The sequence below is a fragment of the Haliotis cracherodii genome, unplaced genomic scaffold (assembly GCF_022045235.1).
Source record: "Haliotis cracherodii isolate W230 unplaced genomic scaffold, xgHalCrac1.p SCAF_7, whole genome shotgun sequence".
Classification (NCBI taxonomy): Eukaryota; Metazoa; Mollusca; class Gastropoda; order Lepetellida; family Haliotidae; genus Haliotis; species Haliotis cracherodii.
Window position 1 is genome coordinate 38,485,933 of NW_027266330.1, and position 27,564 is coordinate 38,513,496.

At 39.2% G+C, this 27,564-nt stretch overlaps 4 protein-coding genes and 1 pseudogene across 5 annotated transcripts in view; 1 reads left to right on the top strand and 4 right to left on the bottom strand.

Annotated features, from left to right (window-relative positions):
- Positions 1–1,631: 1,631 nt before the first annotated feature.
- On the bottom strand, positions 1,632–3,780 carry LOC139448873 (monocarboxylate transporter 14-like; annotated as a pseudogene).
- A 3,306-nt stretch (positions 3,781–7,086) lies between these two features.
- LOC139447123 (monocarboxylate transporter 5-like) lies at positions 7,087–12,740 on the bottom strand. The gene is made up of 5 exons (XM_071228303.1): positions 12,590–12,740; positions 12,207–12,350; positions 9,252–9,398; positions 7,723–8,844; positions 7,087–7,322 (listed from the first exon to the last, which is right to left on the bottom strand). Exons 1-5 carry the CDS (start codon positions 12,699–12,701, stop codon positions 7,189–7,191), a joined length of 1,659 nt encoding a protein of 552 aa, XP_071084404.1. The 5' UTR covers positions 12,702–12,740; the 3' UTR covers positions 7,087–7,188.
- LOC139448874 (monocarboxylate transporter 12-like) lies at positions 12,592–17,291 on the bottom strand. The gene is made up of 7 exons (XM_071230396.1): positions 17,271–17,291; positions 16,325–16,511; positions 15,587–15,730; positions 15,105–15,251; positions 13,866–14,753; positions 13,480–13,683; positions 12,592–12,658 (listed from the first exon to the last, which is right to left on the bottom strand). The coding sequence occupies exons 1-6, from the start codon at positions 17,289–17,291 to the stop codon at positions 13,511–13,513; spliced, it is 1,560 nt and encodes a 519-aa protein (XP_071086497.1). The 3' UTR covers positions 12,592–12,658; positions 13,480–13,510.
- A 2,140-nt stretch (positions 17,292–19,431) lies between these two features.
- LOC139447121 (monocarboxylate transporter 12-like) overlaps positions 19,432–27,564 on the bottom strand; it is a 61,171-nt gene continuing 53,038 nt past the window's right edge. The window contains exon 7 of one of the 2 annotated variants that reach the window (XR_011652007.1): positions 19,432–19,562. The gene's annotated coding sequence lies outside the window, so the exon portion shown is untranslated. Of the gene's footprint in view, positions 19,563–27,060; positions 27,311–27,564 lie in introns of those variants that run through there. The other variant, XR_011652008.1, reaches the window with a different exon arrangement.
- The window catches only part of LOC139447120 (monocarboxylate transporter 5-like), a 55,143-nt gene continuing 48,876 nt past the window's right edge, over positions 21,298–27,564 (top strand). The window contains exon 1 of the mRNA XM_071228293.1: positions 21,298–21,367. The gene's annotated coding sequence lies outside the window, so the exon portion shown is untranslated. The remainder of the gene's footprint in view (positions 21,368–27,564) is intronic.

The following is a 27,564-nucleotide window of genomic DNA, read 5'->3' on the forward strand; positions in this document are numbered from 1 at the left end:
TTTTCTGCTGGAAGAGAGGTGGCATCATATCCTAGGAGGACTGTTCATGGACTCTTGAAAATCCCAATAGTTAAACAGGTAGATCGAGTGAACGTCAGAGATCATCTTTGAACAAAGTGCACTCCAATAAGATAACAATGTATACACCACCTGTACATATGAGTGTGTGAGTGAGTGAATATGGTTTTACGCCGCTTTTAGCAATATTCCAGCAATATCACGGCGGGGGACTGTACATATGAAGTGCACATTTGCATTAGTGTGGAGAAAACATCATAACTGTTTTGAATTTATTGGTAATACATATTCTACTTCATTATTTTATCAGAGTGTGTTTTAAATGATGAAAGCATACTCTTAGTTACTTTGAACTATTTATAGGTGGTGAGCTGTGCCTTTTCATATTATTACATGTAAGAAAATAGTTGATAGGCATTCCTAATCTTCGAAAGTACAAACATAACAATCTGTCTGAATCATCTAAAACATTTACAACTTAATTTCATTTTAAAGTTGTTTTAATTGTTAACAATATGCATTTATCATATTAATTTACTTATATATATACCTTTTGTATTAGCTTTGACTGAAAGAATTCATGCTCGAGTAAATTGCACTTTCAATATTAGGAAATAGACTTGTCCCTTTGTGAACTGGACCTTTGATTGACATTTAGTAAGAATCTTACCGATAATGGGATGTATCTCGGCAGCTGCAAATCTTTGGAACAAAGATGGGGTTTTGCCAGATAGTCCCATGAAATCAACCATCACTAATGCTCATTGTATGTACTACAGGAGGTTCCAAACACAGAAAGCCGCAAACAAAGGGTATGTTGTGTCAAATGCCATGAACTGTAAGTTGTTGGTTACTGGTTACTTATGTGAGCTGAGTCAGCCTTCACAACATAAACATATTATCGCGTTTTATTATGATTCTATGGCTTAATCATTTAAAAATTTCTTTGACAATTGTGGTCTTACCTGTATGTTTGATGTAACAAAACGTACATATTATTTCAACTTCAGAATATCTTTAGTTTATCTAGTCATGGAGAGTATGTGATACAAATGAACATATACAGGTAATGTCGTGGTAGTGGTCACATATATGTTATGACATGTGTAGGCAATGTGATGTGAGCTAGGTACTGTTACACTCATGTCTGGGTTAGGATGAGATAAGGGTTAATGAAAACATACCTTATACATTATAATAAACGAGTACGGTACATACAAGTAACAGTTTATTACCTTCTGAATGGAAATTCATGCAAGGAGTTGGTTATTTAAGTGGCTCTGTCGACTCATCGTTTTCTGTTCGTGTAGGACCCTTTCTTTTGGATTCATATCGCCTCGCTACCGGCTCACACAGCAACAGTCCCGCAGCAAAGAATGCAGTAAATCCCAGATAATGAAAACAGGCTACGTATGATCCGCTTACGTCGCGAATACTTCCTGAAAAAAATCAAGAAAAAACAATTCCTCTTCGAAGTAACATATTAAGAAGGCGAATATCTTAAACTATTTTGTTTGGTAATTTCGTAATATTGTTACATTATCGGCCAATTGGATCATTATATTTTAAAAACTCATTTCGCATTCTACATTTTAAAGAGAGTACAAACTGTTTCATGTACCTGTGAAGGGATGTGTTAGTGAAATAGCAAATCCCTGGAACAGAGCTGTAAATCCAATAGTTTTTGCCATGTAGTCGACTCCCATGAAATCTACAACCATCGACGGTAGGAGGCACTGATATGCACTTCCGAAGATGCCAATCACAACACAGTAGGCCACAAGTCGAAACAGGGATGCTTCTACCCACATATTCATTGTAAGTCCAGCAAATATAAACAAAGTTCCACGGATACCGTACTCATTGAGGAGATATTGTGAAAAAATTGGGAACAATCCTGATGCATAGCTCATGGCTGTACTGGCGGTGGTGGTAGCGAGACCTCTGCGTTTCTTGAAGTATTTACCTACCAACACTATGGCAGGTGCATGTATCATTGAATGACCAATTCCTGCAATACATGAAATACATATGCAACATAATAATAAATAAATGCAATGGTATGAGTAATCATGGTAATTGTACTACATTTTGTTTGTTTTCCTTAGCAATATTACCATTGCACAAGTAACACAAACACACTACACTGGAGTTCCGTGTCAGAATTGTCGTTTCCTTGCAATAGGGGCGACTAACATAAAGACTGTGTGGAAATGTAATGTGTGATTTGACGAATGTTTGTCATTATATTCCGATTGCTTCGAGCATTGTTGGACATGCCGCTTTGAAATATATCGATTACTGCTGATTGGAGTTTAGCACAACATTCGCACTCTCATTCCAAAGCAGCCTGGAATGTATACCTGCAAGAACGCTATGAACACAAATGATGACTGGGTGCAAAGGTGGCTGAGAGTATAGCTGACACACTGAGAAACCCTCCCAGCATGACTGTCTTCCTCGTCCCCAGAAACTCCAACAGAACGTGCATTGTAACCAGAGCTAGAAGTATAAAGTTATTAGACACGTGGCCACTGCTTAGACATATAAGAATGATAGGTTACTCAGATGGTTGTTTTCGGCCCTGAATGCTTGCAACATTCTATTATGTAACCGATGGATAAGATTTATTATATCCTGTACTTGAAGCGGCAATGGGGTGGTCGAGTCGTAAAAGTTCATCATGGCTCATAAAGCTCATCATGTTACAATCTGAATACATGTTAAATTAAATATTCGAATATTAAAAATAACATCATACCTCATCTTCTTGGTGGCGTACCTGGTTGGTCAGGTTCGTAAAATGATTAAAACTTGATACTTTAAATTTTCTTACACATCAGACTCTTTGTCATTGCTTTGACTCCCATTATGAGAGTTGTGGTGGTTGTGGACGCATCAAACATATCTAAATACTCCACAAAGAACAAAGCCATAGATTTGTTGTAACCTGCCATCAGCATTGCATTCAGAAAACAACCTGAAATATGTAGATGGAAATGTTTCATTAACCGTTGTATCATTTCCTCTCAGTTGTCATAAACAAGAACCATTACTTACTTTACATATATTAGAGTGAGTGAGTGAGTATGGTTTTACGCCGCTTTTAGCAATAATCCAGCAATATCACGCCGGGGGACACCAGAAATTGGCTTCACACATTGTACCCTTGTCGGGAATCGAATCCGGGTCTTCGGCGTGACGAGCGAACGCTTTAACCACTAGGCTACCCGACCGCCCCCTACATATATTAGAGTTGTCTGTAGTATAAATATACATCTTTATCATTAATCACTAGTCCTAGTTTTGGATTTTGTCAGCTTGTCTTATTACAGTGGACATTAGGGCATCTTTTCATCACTGTAAGATTATAGCAATGAAAAATTTCTTTCAACAAAAGAATAGTACGTATACATGGTTTCAAACATTTCTATTAATCAGAGATTTTGATGTCTCTTTGAAAATGTTAATTCATATCTCTGTCTTGCTGTTTTCCGAGATCACACACAACGTATAAACACTGCTGGAAGGGGTGAGTATAGTTTATGTGTAAACAGTGTGAATACTACCTCCAAGCATTGCCCAGGCCCATCCCCGGTCTATGGGTAGTCCACCATTACTATCTACGCCCTTATCCTCTTGAGACTGTACTTCAGAAAGCTGTTCCGTTTCATCATGCTTCATCTCAACGCGTAGAGCACGTGTCATATCCGTGTTCATTTTATCGTCTCCAATGTCCACACTGTCTCCAGCAGACGACATGATCCTGGCGCTAACTGTTTCACAACGATCGCCGACGCTTAACAAGTTTGGACTGCGTATGACCTCCTACCACCTAGAGAGATATGGCAATAAAATCAAAGTATGTCTTGTTCTCCGAGTCGTCTAAGGCGCCGCAATTCGCTGTGCAGAGTTGCGTTCCTTGGGCACGCCAGAAACCTATGATTGTGGGTTTGAATCCCGGTTTGCCCCAATTACGTTTCTAGGTTTGTCAGCACCATACCCGTGCTCGTGGGTTTCACCGAAGTGGTAAACGTCTGAAACCTGCATCACTTCGGGCTTTCCTCCCACATTAAGATGACACGCCGTGATATAACTGTAATACTGTTAAAAGCGGTGTTAAACCCAACTCACTCACTTACTCAATCACATAGCGAACAAGTAACTGTGCTTCATATAAAGTGTTGTAAATGGTATGCTATTGAATGTAACAAAAAAAGATATGTGTGGCCATACGTCTGAAGAAACAATACCTGTCACTGGACGTCGGGGCCGAATGTTGTGTTCCCTCAACCGGTTACGTACGATTCTGTCAACAATTGGTCTTAACCCAGGAATTGCTGTTAATGTGATAGTTTGGTCTCTATTCCGTAAATACACCAACCGAATATGGTAGTCCTGTTGAAATGACGCCACACGTTGTCTAGCGGCCCCATGGAAGTCATGACTGTTGCGATGCTATTGATAACGTGTCTAAAGAGATGATATCGTGTTTCGGTGAACATTTAAATGTCTGGCAACTCATATTCTGTTTGCAGCATACCCAAAGCACGTAGCCGTGGCATTACGTTGGCGTTACTTACGGTTAAACAAAAGTGTCTAATGAGCAACTGATAGCTAAAAAATCATTGAGTTCACATTAAATAGCCAGGTGGGCGTCATCCAAATTGTGCGTCGTGCATTAACATGCAAGTGCAAACTATGAATCACGAATTTTGAGAAAAGGAGTTGTTTTTATGAATATGTTTTAAATTATTTCATTTCAGAATACATTTATTTTTATTAAACTTCATATTAAGGACAGTTACCTTTGTTGCGTTAGTATACAATGTTACAGATATAACAGTACAACCACCCACGGTAATTTTAGTCCATTGTTTCTGCTTAGTTACAGTAGAAGGTTTTAGCTTAGGGTATTGACAATGGTTAGTTGTCAGGAATATATCTACTATCTAAAATAAACAGTGGTGTAAAAAGTACTATCTTTAGATGCTCTTTGGAGTCAAGAGTATTCTAGAATCTTCTAAAATTCAGCACTGCATAGTACCTTAAAGAAGCGATTTAAACAATATAAGGGGACACGAGCTTGCCAAATGTATTGCTAAGTGAAAGGCTATGTCATCGTTGAAAATTCGCCTAGAAAACAGTAGGTGAATGCCATCCTGTCTCACACAACTAATCGTAAATATTCCGTGTTTCAATACGGGTATAAATATATTTCCAAAGTCATGTGTTTGTATTTTGGTAATTTATGAACGCCAAAACATCGTCTTGACACACAGGTGTACTATTAATCAATGCAATGCCATTCGCTATGCAGAGCTGCACACAATAGACATGCTGGGAGATGTTAATAACAAATACACGATTATCTTCGATAATGGTCTTGGTCTGACTGCAATATGCATGCGTTTGTGGTTAGTTACAAACGTATCCTACATTTGTTGTCATGAACTCCCATACCGAGGTGACCGGTGACTTGAATGTTGTCCAATTTTGTGAAGTAAGTGATCTGCTCACAATCAACTAATTCAACTTTCACACAGTTATCATCTCCATTTGCGAACTTCTTTTAACGGCTCATTGATGGTCATCATTACCTGCTTGACGGTAATAATAACATTGTCTTTAGCATATAATGAAAATGGGTTTTAATTGACCTAAAATAAATGCATGTATGTTTAAGGCAGTGACAACTGGACTGCAGGATTGTACTGTACTGTAACAGTTTAGAGTTGTTTAATCAAAATAATGTCAAGTAACGTCACCAAAAGTGCCACATCAAAGCTTTCACCACATTACTCATGGCATTTCCTTTACAAGAACAAGAAAATCGTGTCATGAGCCAGAGGGGGACATAAGCCTGGGTTACTTACGCTTCGTACATGTGTACCGTGTTTCATCTACATGTCCGTGTCTGTTGCAACTTGCGGCTAATGTCATGGTCATGTCCGAGCATGGCTGTGAAGCAGATCGCGGACAGACCCATGGCCATATTTGGAGCGAATCCTCAAATCAATCCAACGACCATCGCATCCTAACACGACTCAGAGATTTAATTCTGCACGGCGAATTCACTATCATGTCTTATTATCTTATAGAAAAAATACTTCCAGCTGAAAAAAATGACGTGTAGATAAAGTATTGCAGCGTGAATTAATCACTTAAAGGGGGAGAATTACCCATTTCCACTCTAGATACAGATCTTCTGATATGTCCAATGTGAACAATTGACACATTATCTCCGCTTTGATGGAAACCATTAACTGCTAGATTGCTATATTTTGCAAAGCAGGGATTTGGTTGGCTTAAAACAAATGTGCTTGGTTTACCATTTGGTCCTAGCCAGCTTACCCTTTAAATGTCTATATGTTGCATTTTGAGTGAGTGAGATTGAACAGCTTGACTTGGGAGGAAAACCAAAAATCTTACACGTCTATTGAATTATGAATTCACTCCAGCTGCTGCAAATATCAAGAATGGCACCTTAAAGCAAATTGCCAAGTTGTCACTGTTTTCTATTGGGAATCCATATGCCCAAGGTAGCATATATACATTGATATAAAAATAGACATTGAATCCAGCAGAAATAATGACGTATTGATAAAGTATTACGTCGCGAAATAATCATTTTAAGGGGGAAGTGTGGTCCAGTGGCTGGAACCCATTCCCACTCATGATACGGATCTTCTAATAAATTCCATGTGAAAAAAATGAGACATTATCTGTGCTTTGACGATCATCCTGAACTGCTAGGCTGACATATTTTGTAAAATATTATTTAACAGATAATCAAACGAACTTTTGATTGGCTGAAAACATATCTCCTAGGATTACCATTTGGTCCAAGTCAGCTTACCCTACAAATTTATTTATGTTGCATTTTGAGTGAGTGAGTTATGTTTAGAGCCGCATTGAACAACATGACTTGGGAGAAAGCCCGCAGTATTAAACATCTGTTCAATTGTGGATTCTGTCCAGCTGCTGCAAATATAAAGAATGACACCTTGAGCCAATGTTCCCACTTGTCAATTGTTTTATATCTGGAAGTCCATTGCCCAAGGGAGTACATAAAAATCAATATAAATATAGACATGCAATGTATACAGAAAAAACTTGTATTGTTATTGCCTATTTCAATGGCTCAATACATTCATTATCCGTTGATGGTCATCCTTCCCGAGTTCTTGCTACATAACGTCGCACAAGCGGCTCACAGAGCAACAATGCTGCAGCAAAGACAGCGGCTGCACCAAGGTACTGGAAACAGGGAAGGTAGGATCCGCTCAAATCACGTAATGCACCTGTAAAATAATCATGTAAAAATTAGAAAATGAAATCATGGCCATAACGAACATGTTTCCACATCTTGTAACATTGAGATGATGTTTCCTAAGGACGTATTTCAAATCATGTCGTTCATTAGGCTAAAATTTGATAGATATTGCAAACAAAGGTTCATCTAATCTAAATCAGTGAGTTGGGCTGAACGTTCCTTTGAACATCAATACAGGTATATCAGGATGTGTCAGCGACTAGGCCAACAGAGCCCCCTGATTGCTGCAGTGTCCCCTGATTGCTGCACGTACACATTTATATTGGGCATGATATGGTTCATAAGTCTTGGGTTCCATACTTCACATTGATCAATAAAGACACACTTGATGGTTTCAAATTGATAAAATAGTATGTTCGGCCTCTTACCTAAAATTGGATGTGTTAATGAAATTGCAAATCCTTGGAATAATGCTGTAAATCCAAGAGTCTTTGCCATATAGTCGACTCCCATGAAATCCACTATCACCAATGGCAAAAGGCATGGAAAGGCACTTCCAAATATTCCAATCACTACACAGTAGGCTATAAGTAAAGGATATGTTGTGTAAAACATTATAAACTGAGATGCTAATCCTGAGATCACAAGACCAATGGCCATGATTTGACAGACACGAAGATATCCAAGATCCGCTATAAATCCATAGAACAGTCTGCTTAAGAAGTCAAGAATTCCGGAGATGAGCAACAGAAATGCTGCATCAGATTTGTTGTATCCCATTTCCTTCATCTGTGCCGGGAGGTATGTTGGGAAGTGTCTCTGAACAACACCAAACTGACAACATACCACAATAAGAAGGAACATCGGATTCTTGAACAATGAAAAGTCAAAGGCTTTAATAACCTTCCCAAAATTTCTTACGACGGCGGATTTTCTTTGATTACTGTCATCTACAGGTATTTCCTTTTTAGCTGAATCACACAATTTAGGTATGAATATTGGGATGTTCACAAGGTCTGGGTTACTGATATATACCAGCTTCTCAGACTCCGAAACAAATTCCTTTGGGATCCATTTTGAACCTTCAGAGTATGTCCTTTTCCTAAAGGAATCTGCGTTTTGAGGATCGAGGAACCTATTGGCGGTGTCCTTTACAACAACGTTACAACTCCTAGTACTTCCATTGTGAATAATATATGTTTGCTTTGCTCCATGATCTGTCCCAATGACATCTTCTTCGCTGAAGACCTTGCTCGCTTCCAGCTGATATGCAGCGTCCTGAGGGTCATCAGGTTTCACTTTTCTTTCATAGAAGTGTAGAGGTCGATATAAAGATGCCCCTACCCATATATTCATCATTAGGCCTGTGTAAATCAGCAATGTGCCTCGAATACCATATTCGTCAAGCAAATATTGAGAAAATACTGGAAATATACCGGATGCTAAACTCATCGCTGAACTTGCAGTTGCTGTAGCTAGGCCTCGGCGTTTCTTGAAATACTTCCCAATCAGCACTATAGCGGGCGAATGTATCATGGAATCACCCATTCCTGTAACAGGAGAATGGAAACAGTCATTGTTGTGTATGGATGAATGTGGTATGGTTACTGTTGATGACATCTCTTGGTTGACGAGCTTGTAATGATATTGGAACATAAAGTGTCACCTGGGTATAGGGCATATAATGTAGAGGGTGAGTGTTACGTTAGGATGAAATTACCATCATTGTCCAATTATATATTTGGCTTCACACATTAGACCAATGGACTTATTTGGTTAGAACACATTAGAACAATGGACTTTGTCCAACACTATAAACATAACAGCGCCATCTGGCAGCTTTTAGAGGACATGTCTTTGATAACATTGATCTATAAGATATCAAATGAACTTTCTCTTTTCATGTCGTTAATATTTTCTTCTATCAAATGGTCACAACACTGGCGTCAGGACTTACCTGAAAGAACACTATGAACACATATGAGAACCATGATGTTGGGTGCAATGGTTGCTGAGAGAATAGCTGACACGATGAGGAGCCCGCCCATCATGACTGTCTTCCTCGTCCCCAGAAACTCCAACAGAACGTTCATAGTAACCAGTGCTAAAAGTATACAACCATAAGATGGGTTACCACTGTACATAAAAATATGTATATCTGTATACTTACAGGTACGTTTTTCAATGTCAAATGTGTTAGTTGTTTGGTGTTACATATACACTTTTAGTAGTTGTATATAGTGCATTGGATTTAGATATTGATCTAACTAGTTAATACATATGGCCATAGAGTTATGGTCATTCTAATATTATAACTAGGTCATTAAGTTTGTAAATAACTAAAGAACAAATAGGAACTCCGACACTATATGTCTGCTCCCTCTTCGTGGATCCAGCTGATTTGTATGTAAATGTATAGCATACTTTACTGACGGGCAAAAGAAACGCCACCAAACAATTTTCTGATCCAAAACAAAACACAAGCAAAATTAAGTAACAGTTTATGTTTTATTATATAGAAAACAATTATTCAAAAACGTTTTTTGAAAATAATAAGATAAAAAAACATGTACTTAAAGTTCTGCAGACACGTTTATCATGCTGAGTGCACTGTCCCGTATTCGATCACATCCACAGAATCCACGTCGAACTCTTTTAAAGTCCCGTGCTACACACATGTCTCGGTATCGGAGGTGACCCCCTCAAGCAACGTTGCAAGCCAGAACACGACGTCAAACTGAGCACACGAGTCCTGACATCCTAATTAGGAATCCTACACCATTCTTCCTGCAGGGCAAATGCCAAGGTATAGCTCGTCAATGGCGGCTCTTGATGTTTCTGAATCCTGCGTCCAAGTTGGTCCCAGAGATTCTCTACGGGCGGCGCATCCGGTGATCTGGCTGGCCTCCGTAATACGGTCACATTGTCAGAAAGTCGCAAGTGACTTGAGCTGTCGATGATGACCAGATCCGTGTTCTGGTTCCCCCAGACCATGACACTACCTACTCCATAATTAAGTCTCCACTTGGACGTAACAACGTGCCGTCTGTTCACCACACGGTCGGTAGATTCGAGCCCGCCGAACTTGAAGAGTCTACTCTAGTTGCTGAAGAGCACTCTTGAACTTGGGTCTTCCACTCCTCGGCCTGTCTGCAGTACTGCCAGTTTGCCTGTGACGTGTGACAAGTCTGGCGATGGTGCACTTAAAGCAGCCTTTGATCCTGGCAACGTGCTCCTGCGTCGCTCCCATTTGCAACACACCGATGGCTCACTCCTTCTGCTCTGCGGTTAGCCGAGGCTTGTTCGTTGTCTTAAACGGTTTCATGTGATGAGAGAGTACAATCCTGCTCATGTTTTGTACCAGAATTTCATACGAGTTTCTTTGTGCACATTTTGCATTTTGTAGTGATTAAATACACTTTTCTCGCAAAAACAAACGTCAATCACGTGCACATATTCACAGGGAATAGGTAACTTGCATTCCAGTTATGTGTTCCCAACTGTTTTCGTGCTGTTTGGCAAATTTGTTGAAAATTGACGACCATTATTTATTTGATGGCGTTTCTTTTGCCCCTCAGTTTATTATGTATGTATGCTGATGCAAAATAAATATTTTGACAAACGTTATCCTTAAATGTATTTGGTAAACATATGGGTTCTATTTACTGTCTACGATGTTGTCACTGTGATGTCGTAATTGAATAGATATATCAACATAATATGTATGAACCTTTATGTCTATTATGATGTACATGTTTTTGGGCGTTTCTTCTGATCTCTGATTTCTGACCTAACTACACGACATCCTGTGTTTTATCTTTGCGCTACTCCAGTTAGATCTGTAACTAGGGCTGGACGGTAATCATAATCAAAACATGACATTAGCACAACGTTAAGCAATGTGGCAATTAAATTTGTACACTAGTTCATTGGCACCACACATGAATCCAGAAGCAGGATGCAGGTAAGCATCCCTCTCCCTCTTTTTTATTAAGCATACATTCATTTATCATATAATGGGTAGGTTTCTCAGCAGAATAAAGCCAACGGATAAAACGATATCCGTTGGGGTCATATGCGGATAGAGATGCAAATATCAAAGATCACGTAGGGACTACTTTTGTAATGTTTTGACAGGACAGACTGTCAACAACGTCTGACCTTGGCCGTGACGTCTCATAGACTAGGGTTAGAGCAGCTTCCCTTTGACAAAGGGCAAAATTCGTGTTGGCAATTGTTGTTTTGCGTATATGTTGGTTCGCCACTGTATAAGAAAAATGTTTCATTTGGAACTATATTGGCTACTGTCGCTGTCCGACTGACACATCACTTACCCTGTGACGTAGTACATATTAATGCGCACATTCGAGGAAAACTTGGATGGCTCGCTAAATACAATGTTTATTCCTAATACAAGATATTTACCATCCCCGAACACACTCGCGTGATAACCTCTTTTTATGTATTGTGTAGCTGATCTAGATCTGGTATCCTTAAGATAAAAATACAAAACAATGACTGACACAATTGCTGAAAAAAGTATCATGTGGTTACTGAATGAGAAATTGCCTAATCACTAGCCCTTCTTTTCCAAATATAATTGTATCCGCGCATGGGTATAAGTCTTCCGGCCAACTAGTAGGAGGAGTTGTATGTGTCCAGGTATCACGAAGGTAATGACTCATTTCAGATACAAATACAATCATCTCTCTTCCAAGCCTACTCAGGGCATGTCATTAAGAGCACGCAGTATAAAGTGATTGAGTTCTGCTGTTTACAAACATGGGTGAGAAGTCTCCTCTAAACACAATCAGAAACATAATTTCACAATGTAAAAAGTAAAACATATACCCTAAAATAGATACTATTTAATTCAATCAGGATAATGATATGTTGTAATTAGTCTGCTTACACATTAGGCTGTAGGTCATAGCTTTTACCCCAAGGATGAGGGTTGTCTTCGTTGTAGATGCACCAAACATATCCAGGTATTCCACGAAGAATAGCGCCAGAGATCGGTTGTATCCGTCCGTGAGCATAGCATTCATAAAACACCCTGAAATGAATATCCGATCTCGACATTTGGTAAACACAATTTTGAGAGTAACACACTATGTCATCTTAACATTTTCGATTTCAGTTTCTGCTTTTCAATATGAGTGATGTTATCTTGTGAACAAAAATGTGTTCCTCTGAAAATAAATACAGGGTACGATATTTTAAATGGCTACTGTATACAGAAAAGTATATGTTTGAGTTGTTACACTTGTAGTCGTTGTATATGTATATACTTACCTCCCAGTATAGCCCAAGCCCATCCTCGGTCGATAGGTAGTCCTTCCTTACTTACTCGGCTTTTTTCTCCTGTATTTAAAACGTCCTTGTCATCCCCTTTAACATTACTCATTGCACAGAGACTGAATGTATCGTTATTTGTGTTACCTCACCGTCGACAAAGCAGACATTCACTGCAGTCTCTATCATTGACGTATTGAGGTCAAGGGCAGCCATAAGACATTCGGCTGATATCTGTCCACGTGTTGATGTTATGTCATGTCTTATGTCATTACGTTTATGTGCAATGATTGACATTGATGCTTCTTCCTATCTGGAAAACGAATAAATACTTATTCATTCGCATCGTGTGACCGAACAATGCTTCATATATGTATATAATATACATTGACGATTGTTTTATGTTGTGGCCACTATCGGAAAACGAATAAATATTTATTCATTCGCATCGTGTGACCGAACAATGCTTCATATATGTATATAATATACATTGACGATTGTTTTATGTTGTGGCCACTATCGGAAAACGAATAAATATTTATTCATTCGCATCGTGTGACCGAACAATGCTTCAAATATGTATATGATATACATTGACGATTGTTTTATGCTGTGGCCACTTGACAACGACAAATTAACTTTGTTTTACAACATCCCACTGGAATTTAACATGGACTCAAGTTACTCTGAAATTCAATACATACATACATACATACATACATACATACATACATACATACATACATACATACATACATACATACATACATACATACATGTTATGGTACTGTTACACTCATGTCTGGGTTAGGATGAGATAAGGGTTAATGAAAACATACCTTATACATTATAATTAACGAGTACGGTACATACAAGTAACAGTGTATTACCTTCTGAATGGAAATTCATGCAAGGAGTTGGTTATTTAAGTGGCTCTGTCGACTCATCGTTTTCTGTTCGTGTAGGACCCTTTCTTTTGGATTCATATCGCCTCACTACCGGCTCACACAGCAACAGTCCCGCAGCAAAGAATGCAGTAAATCCCAGATAATGAAAACAGGCTACGTATGATCCGCTCACGTCGCGAATACTTCCTGAAAAAAATCAAGACAAAACAATTCCACTTCGAAGTAACATATTAAGGAGGCGAATATCTTCAACTATTTTGTTTGGTAATTTCGTAATATTGTTACGTTATCGGCCAATTGGATCATTATATTTTAAAAACTAATTTCGCATTCTACATTTTAAAGAGTGTACAAACTGTTTCATGTACCTATGATGGGGTGTGTTAGTGAAATAGCAAATCCCTGGAACAGAGCTGTAAATCCAATAGTTTTTGCCATGTAGTCGACTCCCATGAAATCTACAACCATCAACGGTAGGAGGCACTGATATGCACTTCCGAAGATGCCAATCACAACACAGTAGGCCACAAGTAAAGGGTATGTTGTGTAATACACGATAAACTGAGATGACAGTCCCAAGAACACAAGACCAATGGACATTAATTGACTGACACGAAGATATTTCAGATCAGCTAAAAATCTATATAAAATCCTACTAATGAAGTCAAGAACTCCAGAGATGAGCAACAAAAATGCTGCCTCCGATTGACTGTATCCCAATTTGTTCAACCGTGCAGGAAGATATGTTGAAACTTGTTTCACCACCACAGCAAAATGACACACACCAACGATCAGCAGAAACATGGGCTTCTTGAACAGAGTAAAGTCAAATGCATTTAAGATTTTTTTCACATTCCTCAGGCATGTGTGTGTTGGTTTGGGTCTGTCACCGGCGATATAACTGTTTGTTTCCGACTGTGGGTCAGGAAGTACTGTGCCAATACCAGGACAAGACTGAAAACCCACTTGGTCATTGGTTTGGAGTAGCTTGTTGGCCATCGTGGATTTCTTTCTATAAAATTCTAGAGGGCGAAATAGGGATGCTCCTACCCACAAATTCATTGTAAGTCCAGCAAATATAAACAAAGTTCCACGGATACCGTACTCATTGAGGAGATATTGTGAAAAAATTGGGAACAATCCTGATGCACAGCTCATGTCTGTACTGGCAGTGGTGGTAGCGAGACCTCTGCGTTTCTTGAAGTATTTACCTACCAACACTATGGCAGGTGCATGTATCATTGAATGACCAATTCCTGCAATACATGAAATACATATGCAACATATTTCGGATTAATGCAATGGTATGAGTAATCATGGTAATTCTACTACATTTTGTTTGTTTTCCTTAGCAATATTACCACTGCACAAGTAACTCAAACACACTACACTGGAGTTCCGTGTCAGAATTGTCGTTTCATAGCAATAGGGGCGACTAACATAAAGACTGTGTGGAAATGTAATGTGTGATCTGACGAATGTTTGTCATTATATTCCGATTGCTTCGAGCATTGCTGGACATGCCGCTTTGAAATATATCGATTACTGCTGATTGGAGTTTAGCACAACATTCGCACTCTCATTCAAAAGCAGCCTGGAATGTATACCCGCAAGAACGCTATGAACACATATGATGACTTCAATACTGGGTGCAAAGGTGGCTGAGAGTATAGCTGACACACTGAGAAACCCTCCCAGCATGACTGTCTTCCTCGTCCCCAGAAACTCCAACAGAACGTGCATTGTAACCAGAGCTAGAAGTATAAAGTTATTAGACACGTGGCCACTGCTTAGACATATACGTATGATAGGTTTCTCAGATCGGTGTCTTTGGCCCTGAATGCTTGCTACATTCTATTATGTAACCGATGGATAAAATTTATTATATATCCTGTACTTGAAGCGGCAATGGGGTGGTCGAGTCGTAAAAGTTCATCATGGCTCATAAAGCTCATCATGTTACTATCTGAATACATGTTAAATCAAATATTCGAATATTAAAAATAACATCATACCTCATCGTCTTGGGGGCGTACCTGGTTTGTCAGGTTCGTAAAATGATTAAAACTTGATACATGAATATACTTACACATCAGGCTCTTTGTCATTGCTTTGACTCCCATTATGAGAGTTGTGGTGGTTGTGGACGCATCAAACATTTCTAAATACTCCACAAAGAACAAAGCCATAGATTTGTTGTAACCTGCCATCAGCATTGCATTCAGAAAACAACCTGAAATATGCAGATGGAAATGTTTCATTAACCGTTGTATCATTTCCTCTCAGTTGTCATAAACAAGAACCATTACTTACTTTACATATATTAGAGTGAGTGAGTGAGTGAGTATGGTTTTACGCCGCTTTTAGCAATAATCCAGCAATATCACGGCGGGGAACACCAGAAATGGGCTTCACACATTGTACCCTTGTCGGGAATCGAATCCGGGTCTTCGGCGTGACGAGCGAACGCTTTAACCACTAGGCTACCCGACCGGCCCCTACATATATTAGAGTTGTCTGTATTATAAATATACATCTTTATCATTAATCACTAGTCCTAGTTTTGGATTTTGTCAGCTTGTCTTATTACAGTGGACATTAGGGCATCTTTTCATCACTGTAAGATTATAGCAATGAAAAATGTCTTTCAACAAAAGAATAGTACTTATACATGGTTTCAAACATTTCTATTAATCAGAGATTTTGATGTCTCTTTGAAAATGTTAATTCATATCTCTGTCTTGTTGTTTTCCGAGATCACACACAACGTATAAACACTGCTGGAAGGGGTGAGTATAGTTTATTGTGTAAACAGTGTGAATACTACCTCCAAGTATTGCCCAGGCCCATCCCCGGTCTATGGGTAGTCCACCATTACTATCTACGCCCTTATCCTCTTGAGACTGTACTTCAGAAAGCTGTTCCGTTTCATCATGCTTCATCTCAACGCGTAAAGCACGTGTCATATCCGTGTTCATTTTATCGTCTCCAATGTCCACAATGTCTCCATCAGACTACATGATCCTGGCGCTAACTGTTTCACGAAGATCGCCAACGCTTAACAAGTTTGGACTGCGTTTGACCTCCTACAACCTAGATAGATATGGCAATAAAATCAAAGTATGTCTTGTTCTCTGAGGTGGCACGGGTGGCCCAGTCGTCTGAGGCGCCGCGATTCGCTGTGCAGAGTTGCGTCCCTTGGGCACGCCAGAAACCTATAATTGTGGGTTCGAATCCCGGTTCTTCCCAGTTATGTTTCTAGGTTTGTCGGCACCATACCCGTGCTCGTGGGTTTCACCGAAGTGGTAAACGTCTGAGACCTGCATCACTTCGGGCTTTCCTCCCACATTAAGATGACAGGCCGTGATATAACTGTAATACTGTTAAAAGCGGTGTTAAACCCAACTCACTCACTTACTCAATCACATAGATAACGTCTCTGAAGAGATGATATCGTGTTTCGGTGAACATTTAATGTCTGGCAACTTATATTCTGTTTGCAGCATACCCAAAGCACGTAGCCGTGGCATTACGTTGGCGTTACTTACGGTTAAACAAAAGTGTTTCATGAGCACCTGATAGCTAAAAAGTCATTGAGTTCACATTAAATAGCCAGGTGGGCGTCATCCAAATTGTGCGTCGTGCATTAACATGCACCTGCAAACTATGAATCACGAATGTTGAGAAAAGGAGTTGTTTTTATCAATATGGATTGAATTATTTCATTTCAGAATACATTTATTTTTATTGAACTTCATGTTAAGGACAGTTACCTTTTTTCCGTTAGTATACATTGTTACAGATATAACAGTACAACCACCCACGGTGTCTGAGCACATGCACGTGAAACATTAGTGGTGTTTTGCCATTTTATCAAATTCCCCATGGCTTCAATACTAATGTTCAGATTGCGTGAGTGTGGTGCTGACAGAACTAGAAGCCTGTATTCGAAGCCATTATTGCCCTAAAAGGCAATGATTGTCGTAAGAGGCAAGTAACGGGATCAGGTGGTCAGGCTCGCTGACTTGGTTGATGCATGTCATCGTATCCCAATTATGTGGAAAGATGCTCATGATGTAAATCACTGGATTGTCTGGTCCGGACTCGATTATTTACCGACCGCCGTCATATAGCTGGAATATTGCTGAGTGCGGCGTTAAACAACAAACAAAAAAGTACAAATAGAAACCATGATCACTGCTTCCTGGAAAGCCAAAGGGACACAACTCTGCACAATCTGTTTCGGACCTTATACTACTGTGTCAAACTGACCAAGAATATGAATTAAGACAAACATATGACATTATTCATCTGCATCAAATGATCTGTTCTACAGAACGTACAAAACAGAACTGTATTGCTGGTAGTTTTCTTCACGTAATGCGTTCAAAAGTCTAATTTCAGACATGTAGTATTGAACAAAACCACTTACATAAACACACGTCTTTTACCAATAAAGACACAAAATTAATAATGTGTGCACTTCCGAATACAGAATATATCTCTAATCTAACCCTAATACTTCTGAACCTTTGCTACTTCCTGTGTTAGCAGTCTTTCAACATTCTCCATTTCTCCAAAGAAACGCGCACCACAGAAGCATACAGAGAAGTATGTACGTCAAGAAGAGGTGTATCCACTGTGTACCAATTACTGACTAAACTAACTATCAGTCAAAAGTTATCTCAGAGTGTCTTATTCTCATCACGATATGCTGCACGTGATTTCCAAACTTAACAAGCTAATCCTGCACGAGACAAATTGTGCATCTCGTGTCAAGGATCTATGACGTCACATGTGATGCAGTCATGAGCGTCGGCTCACACATCTCAACTTCAGGTGGTTGTTATGATATAGAAAACGTAATGAGTGAATGCCACCCTTATACTGCCAACACATTCTTTCTGATAATCAGATTATTTTTATCAAGGCTATGAGCCCGGATATTATTATAAGGAAAACATCTTACAACCATGTAATTTGTGAGGCAGACATTATCTTGTTCTTTTCAAAAGTCTAAGGCATAATTATTTATTTCAAGAATATACTCTCTCTCTCTCTCTCTCTCTCTCTCTCTCTCTCTCTCTCTCTCTCTCTCTCTCTCTCTCTCTCTCTCTCTCTCTCTCTCTCCACACATATTATACCTCCTAGAGCAATCGAACCGGGGCATTTCGGTATGACGAACGAACGCTTTAACCACTAGGCCATAACATCTTCACAATTTAGAAAGGTCGGCACATATGGTCTTCGATGTAACGAGGTCAAACGAAAGCCTTACTCACAAGGCTACACAGTTGACTAATGTGTACATTGTCTGCATTGAGGATTCAGATAAGCTGCAGATTCAGATTTCGTACTGCGATTTCGTTGAACATCGCTATTGGTACATGTTGGCATTTATACGAGTACATGGCGGAGTAAAATATGAACAGAGACCAAACAGGGTGAACATAGAGGCTAGTCCTACTTCACAAGCGCTGTGTTTATCTTATCAGGTAAATAGACTGAACTGACAGAACTTTATTACTCTCAAGCCGACGACCTCGGCATATGGAGTGCAAACAGAGATAACATAGTAAGGCAGACAGGGGATCAGCCGGGAGCTTTAACAACTTTCATAATGTTCTCAGGATATTTACACTGTTTCATCAGGAGAGAGAACTTTAGCATATTTGGTTGATTCCTAAAATTGCATGGGATATACAATTTACGAGCATCGTTAAAATGTGTACATATAAAAGTGAAATGGTATTCATCCAACACCTTCCATTTCACATAGTTTACAAATACTATCACTTTTTGGAGTCGTATTCCATCTTCAAGTTTCAATTGGCAAGCGGTGACAGAATGTTCGAAAGAATAGTAATCTAAGGGCTAAAAGAAAGGGAATATTTCATAAGTTTGAGTCGAGCTTTAGGTCATTTTTGAAGTTCGATTTGTTGAACAGTTAGATGAAGTTGCAATATGCGCATTCCAAGTTTGCCAAACGCACAACATGTCGGAAACTGATGCCTTTTGGTCATCTGAAGACCTCATGTAAACCCGAACGGCTTCACTGCGGTGACCTGAAATTCAATTAAATAAAGTATTAAACTGAAGAACCAAATTCAATCTATTACAACAGATTCCAATCCTCCAAAGTGAGAATGCATTTAAATAGTAGTTATACATACATGCTGCATAAATACATTCTCCAAACTGTACAGTTCAGTATTTAGAGTGGTCATATAGACAGGCAATTTTAATAGTTAATTAATAAACTTGCAATACTTATCGTTGAAAGTTTAGAATACTTGTTACTTTTACTCAGTGTTACAACATCGTAATGTAATACAAGCTGGAATACAGACATCAAATATAAGTGCACATATATGATAATAATAAGAAATACATCGGACTTTTAAATCGACTAATATACAACCGGTGCTGCTCAGTGACGCTGTTATATATCGCTTCCCCGGTCGATGGATCAGTGGGCACTCGATATTCATTCACTGCTACTTAGGGAGTACACACCCTAAACTGTATACATGCCTCTGTGTGTGTAATGTGTGTGTGTCCAAAAATGCAGGTGGCTGACAGTTGATTGACATGCAGCATCTTCCATTTCGTTTTTTATTTAACAGGTATTGTCAATATGGTATAATGTGCACACTTGCCAATTACCCACAGCGAATTATTCCGCTGCCCACTATCAGGCCATGACCCGTGGTGCTTGACCTGAAGAACTTTCAGTATTCACGAAAATAAACAAAATGAATTGTCATCACATATCCTGGAACTTAAAATCCTAATCCTAAACTCAACATGTACATGTTAATGCGTAGAGCGTCCGCCCGGAGAGCGGAAGGTTCGAGGTTCGATCCCCGGCCGCGTCATACTAAAAGACATTAAAAGACGTTACTTGTTGTTACCCTGTCTGGCGCTCGGCATAAAGGGACTAAAACAAAGACTGGTCGGCTCGGAGTGTATATGCTGTGTCTGAGTGGGGTATTCATGTTAAACTGCGGCATGGTATCTCAGTGAGTTAGCACTATAAATCGGCATCAGTAGTACAAGCAGCCACACACGTACACGCACGTGGATGCACGTCGCTATATAAGTGCAATAATCTTGAATGCGACGTTAAACCCCATTTCACCTCACCTCACCTCACATTTAAATGCTGGAGCAACGATCATACAACTGTTATTCTAACCCGTAAACTGACACCCTAGTAATGCCCCTTATGCAAGACGGTTAAGCGGACTGGATATCACGACTTGGGGCAATGTACACACTTGACCCTGTGGCAAGGAGGACTGTAATCATTGAGTGAGTGAGTAAATAGTAACCACAAGACCTTTGATATACGCTGACCACAGAAACAGCACACACATAACCTAGATGGAGCAGGCTGGCGATGGTTGAATTGCTATTCATTTATAAGTAAGTTAAAGCAATTATAGCACTCATGTTGTACAGCTGTTAAAACAGTTATCCCGTATTTTTTTCATAATCACATGCCGACTTTTGCTTTGGATGATTGTTGGTTTGAATAAGATACAAGGTAAGTTTTCTGTAGCCATATACGTTATCGCGTTATAAAAGGAACTGGTTGTGCTTCTGGAAGTGGTCAGGAAACAGACGTACAATTGTATACAGGATTGAGAGAATGTTGTACGGAGAGTCTATTCTGTCGAGCAGACGTGCTGTACACACGAGTTAGTAGAAGAGCAGGGGCAAATATAACTATCAGCAGTTGGATGTGATGACATTCTTATATGTGCAGATGTTTGACCCGTGTGAACTCTGCTTACCAGCACAGCTGACGCATGAGATGGGATATATGTGACAACTTGGATATACGTCAATATTCATTCAGTAATTAGTAAGTATTGCATTCATTCATTTTCTGTGTTTTTCAATTGCTGATAATTAAGTTAATACACATGTTAATTAATGGTTCCTTATGATTTTCTTGCCCTGGAAATAGAATGATCGAGCCACATATGTTTATGATCCAATATGAATATTAAAAAAAGTATAAGGCGATAAAATATTTGAAAAGGTTGAAAATAACCTGCTATCAATACAAATAAAAAAATGTTTCAGTTAAAATTATCTCGGATCGCAAACCCGTGGTTCCTTTACACAGTATATCGTCACAGTTTCATGTGCAGCAGAATGCGTTATCCATGTGTGAGTGAACGTGTATGCACACAGGCATCACAAACCAACTTAAACATAAACCTGGCAGTGTATTCTCAGGTCATGCACGTACCATTGTCATATTGCCAGGTGCGTTTGGATCATACATCTAAGACAGCGATAGGGCGTTTGGGACAGGCAGTTTGGATAAGTAACCAACACTCTCTTATAGCAATATATTAGCGGCAATTTGCCAGCACGTGTACATTCGTTTAACATTCCGCGCTGCTAATCAACAGTGAATGAAATAATATCATTGGTATCACATATCCACAACGCATATGCAAGGGAGGTTACTGTTGAGGGTAGCTCACAAGACATGAATAGATTCAACCTGGTACATGTACTAGTATTTAGAATCTGCATCCTGCAATGTGACCTTAATTACATCGTCCATGTGAACTAACCGTGTCGTTTTATATCATTTAACTGTAACATTTTGCGTTGTTTTGTTCTTTTGTGTTGATTTGATATTCGGTTTAATTATGGTACTATTTAACAGGATGAGTTAGACATCTAATTACATTATAATAATCAATAAACGTACATTGTTAATATGTTGGACAATATGTTTAATGGCATGCACAATAAGCCTGAAGCCACTGCAATATTACACCTTTGAGCATTTACAATATTAACTATGATACAGAAAAAGAAACATTATGTGCAAAAAAACAATCTTCATAAACTATTACGAGCTTTTGCACCGCTATATCGAATTTATTCTCTTACATCAATGTGGAACGGGTGGTCCAGTCGTCTAAGGCGCCGCAATTAGCTGTGCAAAGTTGCGGTCTTTGGACACGCCAGAAACCTGTAATTGTTGGTTAGAATTCCGGTTCGCCCAGATTATGTTTCTAGGTTTGTCAGCACCATCCCGTTGCCGTGGTTTCACCGAAGTGGTAAACGTCTGAGACCTGCCTCACTTCAGCCATTCCTCCCACATTAAGCTGACACGCCGTAATGTAACTGGAGTACTGTTAAGAGCGGCGTCAAACACACTCACTCTTACATCAAAGGTGATAATCAAATATAAAAAACACGTGCGTCTCAGCTGTTGTTCTGCCATTCTAATAAGGCACATGTATACGTTTTATCAACCCTATATGTAATACACGTACACTAAACATAACTTGTCTAAATTATTATTGATCATTGTATTGTATTGTGTGACGAGTTGATCCCCATACTGAAACAATATGTTAACCCAGAAATCTGCACGTAAAAGAATTTAGTGCGTGAAACCAACAAAGAAAACAACAAATGGTATACAATCAACAACTGAATTACAAAATTAACTAGGTTTACAAATACAATTACTGCACAGCAATTACAATGGCAGAACACAATAGAGTGGTAGTGCAATATTGCCTGGCAGATGTAAGGGGTGATAAGTGAGCTGGTCTTGATGTAATGTCAGATGAAATGAGAGATGACGTTTGATATGAGATAGCCACGCGCCCGCCACACTTATATAGTCTGACAAGCATCCAGCACTTTCCACACAGTGGAAGACCAGTCCTGTGTCAGGATAAAAATCGCAGAATATTCCACAAGTTTCTTTCACGTTTGACGTCCATCTTTACTATTCCGGAAGTTAACTGATAATAAGCATATAAATGGAATAACTTCCTCGCCATTGATAACATTGACATCCCTGACAACTGACAATTGTCCAAATACATGTAAGTTTGTTTCATATTGATTGCCGAAAGAAACGATCAAATTTTAAAGTGGGGTATTTGGGTGGTCGCAGCTCATTAAGATGGATGTTATGGATAAAACATAACACTGGGTGACTATACTCCATGGATCAATTAATACTTTATTCAGTATGAGTGAGTGAGTGAGTATGGTTTTACGCCGCTTTTAGCAATATTCCAACAATATCACGGCGGGGGACACCAGAAATGGGCTTCACACATTGTACCCATGTCGGGAATCGAACCAGGGTCTTCGGCGTGACGAGCGAACGCTTTAACCACTAGGCTACCCGACCGCCCCTACTAAGTATGAAGGACACAGATCCACATACAAATAATGATTTATAAGAGTGATAGTAGTCCAATTTGTAATTTGTCCAGGTGTATATGAATAGGCATTGGATTGTTACTCACACTATCGACCACTTGTTTGTCCTGCCAAGTAGAGAATGTTTCACCAGTCGTCATGATATTGCCATTGACGTACATAAAAAGTACCGGCAATGATACAATACCATGTCCATTCATCCATGACACGATGTCATATTGAATCTTTCGTTTTAGGAATGTGATTGTCGATTAATCGGCGTTTCGGTGGATGACGTTGTAACCAATATGAAACATGCATATCAAATACAACAACTTGTCTCATCAGTTGCCTCCAATAGTGTATTTTCCTTCCATGTAAACCACTGGGTACAGCGTTCGCGACTGCAGAGTTGCGTCCCTTAGTCACACAAGGTTCCAAGATTAAGTTTCTTGTCATGTGAGCATCTCATCCCGTACTCTTGGTTTTCACCAAATTCACGGTGGTAAATGCGGCACATCGGGCCTTCTTCGATCTACGCAATTTAGATACGATGACATGCATCAACCAAGGTAGCGAGCCTTACCACCAGATCCCGTTAGTCGCCTCTGACGACAAGCATGGGGTGCTGAAGACCAAGCCTTCTTCCTACATAAAACTGTCAAGCAATTAAGTAGTGTGTGTCTGTGAGTTGAGTTTTAAGCAGCTCTTAGCAATCTTCCAGCAATACAACGGCAGATGACACAAGAAATGAGAACACATTGTACCCACATTGGGAATCGAAGCCGAGCCTTTAGCGTGACGAACGAACTTTGGAATCACAAGGGTACCTAAGTCTCCTAATTGAGATAAAGGTGCGTGTCATACAACTCAGAATTATGACATGTTTCAACAGAAATACAGTAGAACACGGATATAACTAACACGGATATAGCGAACAAACGGATACAACGAACTGTTAAAAAATCCCCGATTTATCTCCTATATAATATCTTATAAAATTTACGTATATAACGAACCCTCTACAGCGAACTAACGGATACAGCGAACTGATATCTGATCACCGACAAGCCCATTAGCAAATTAATATATAAAAACATGTATAGGGTAGCGACGTACTGATATCTACGACCAAAGAAACCATAGCTGGTCTTCCATCGTATGATCTCTCTCATGCTAAGTGTTCATGATAATTATTAAACAGTTTAACGTTTTGAAAATTGTTTATAATCCTATAAAACATGTTCTGACTTAATCCTGAAAAGTACTTTTTTTCAAATTAACATTTTTTCGAGAGCTGTCTCTGTAGCGGATCAAATTGTTCTTAACATGTTAATGTGCGATCGACCATGATTATATTTGCCTTCAGAAAACATATTTCTTTTTAATAGCCACCTGTATCTTTGCTGTTGGTAATTAATTCTCCTGGGTGATTTTAAATTTATTTAGGAAACAAGCCAATTGCAGACATTTTGTTTTATGTACATATGTTAATAAGCGATTTGATACTTTTGGTAATTTAACGGGGCGACATGCATGCTTGTACATCTGTGTCCAAACCTTATTGACAACATTGCCCTATTTTGATATTCGAGGTTGCTTCAGTATGTACTCTTGCCATGTGATAAATGGGACAACGGTGTACACAAGGATTGGATCAAAATGTCGCCCTTATATCAACAGTATCTATTTGCTTATTAATATAATATATAATATAATGTACCTATAATACGACATGTTGAAACATCTGTCAATATCATGTTTGACAATGAGCTCTATACATATACTGCCGATGTCATGTGTAACGTGATCCGATTATCAATGTCTAAATTATCAGTGTTAATAAATATTAAAATCCGAGTATGTTTCGGTATCGTATATATCATATATGAGGAATGAATATAGATTGCATTATACGGGCCTTTAATTGATTATGCCTTGATACGCTGTGATGAATAGTGTCATTTGGCCATAACAGGAAGTAGAATCCATATTCATAATTCTTGGTGGAGGGCATGAAAAAATAAAACAGTGGTATTTTTTCAATTATTGATTTTTTAAACGTTCTACATTACTTGGCGAGTATTCATTTATTATAGGGAAGGGGGCATGAAAAAATGTTATATGTATTGGGGTTTGGGGTGGGGGTGGGGGAACATAAAACATGCTATATAAAATGGTGGGTGTCGGCAAAACATGACACAGTCCAAAGGCCAAATTCGCAGCCTCACCCCCACACACCCCTCCCCTAAATGACCAGTCCCTAAGTATCACATATCATGTACAGTAAAAATATAAACGTGCAACTGAACAGTTAATTTAATATTCGGCCAATGAGACATAATTGTGGGCGTATGACACACTGACACATACATGTACGTACATACATGTTCATTACTGAGTGAAGGATTGCCGTTAGGTATTGTATTGTGTTTCTGTGAATAACGTTACACAAACCAACGATCACTCTACGGATGAATAACAAGCATACGGAAAGCGTACATTGACATAGCAATTCCCATAAACCATATATAGTTTGGCAATGGAATACAGTAGTAAAAAGACACATTCACAGTGTTGAAGACATATACATGTTTTTGCTGTTTAGCTGCTACACGATTGAGTGAGGTGGATTTAACGCCGCTTCTAACAGTATTCTAGTTATATCATGGCTTGTCAACTTGATGTTGGAGGAATGCTCGAAGCGATGCGGGTCTTAGACGTTTATCACTTTGGTGAGCACGGGTATAGGGCTGACAAACCTGCTACAGGAGACCCAGCAGCATGTCATCGATTTAGTTGTCATCGTCTAACAATACAACAGTGGATTCCTGCATAAATATCTCTTAAGTAGGATTGCGGTATTACTGCCGTGGGAATAATGGGGGCCAAATGATAATGGGAAAAATAATTTGTCCTTGTTTTCCATTGTTTCAGGATATTTTTCAAAATAAATTTATTATTCGTTCTTCGCTTTCAGTTTAAAATATGTGATAGTGTCCATAACGACAATGAGATTTGGGAACAGTGAATGAGTATAGTTTTACGCCGCTTTATTCCAGCACTATCACGACGGGGGACACAAGAAATCGGCTTCACGCTTTCTTTGTTTCCATGCGGGGATTCGAATCCGGGCCTTTCGAGTGGCGAGCGAACGCTTTAACCACTAGAATACTAACGTAATAACATATTGACTACCAAATTCTGTTCTAATCAAAAGGTGGATCATTCCGTATAACAGACAGAAGATAAAAAAATACGCTTGCACAATTCGCCTTAAACGAACGAAATGGACGATTTACATTTAAACATTAATATCAATCCTCGTGTATAACACTAAAAGTGAAAGCTCTCTCTGAAATGCGATTAATTACCATACCGTGGGTTTCCGGGATTGTGCCTATGGCAACAAGCCAATCAATAAATGACAGTACCCCTATCAATGTTCTGTCCCAGAATATGCCTCACACATGCCCACTAACGCCATGGAGTTGACCTCTATGATGACCTTCGCCAGGCGTATTGCCGTTATCGACCATGAACTCTGTAATGATGCATGTGTAATTTCACGCGGCCTTCACCATCAGTGTCGCAGCATGGATGACAGGATCACCTATCACGTACGAACAGAGAAAACAGCCAATGCATTTTACATGCTGGTATTGTTGTAACGGGCATACATTATGCATGGACGTAAACGGATATGTTTCGGAAACATTACGCTTTTCATTTGATGGACACATCAGCCGTGAGAATCACCGGGACAATGAGGGATTATTTTGCATATCGTGGATGGAATATGATACAGCCAGAAAGTGGCATCGTGTATTGACTCGTTCACTAATTCGGTGATAAAGGTTCTTTGTC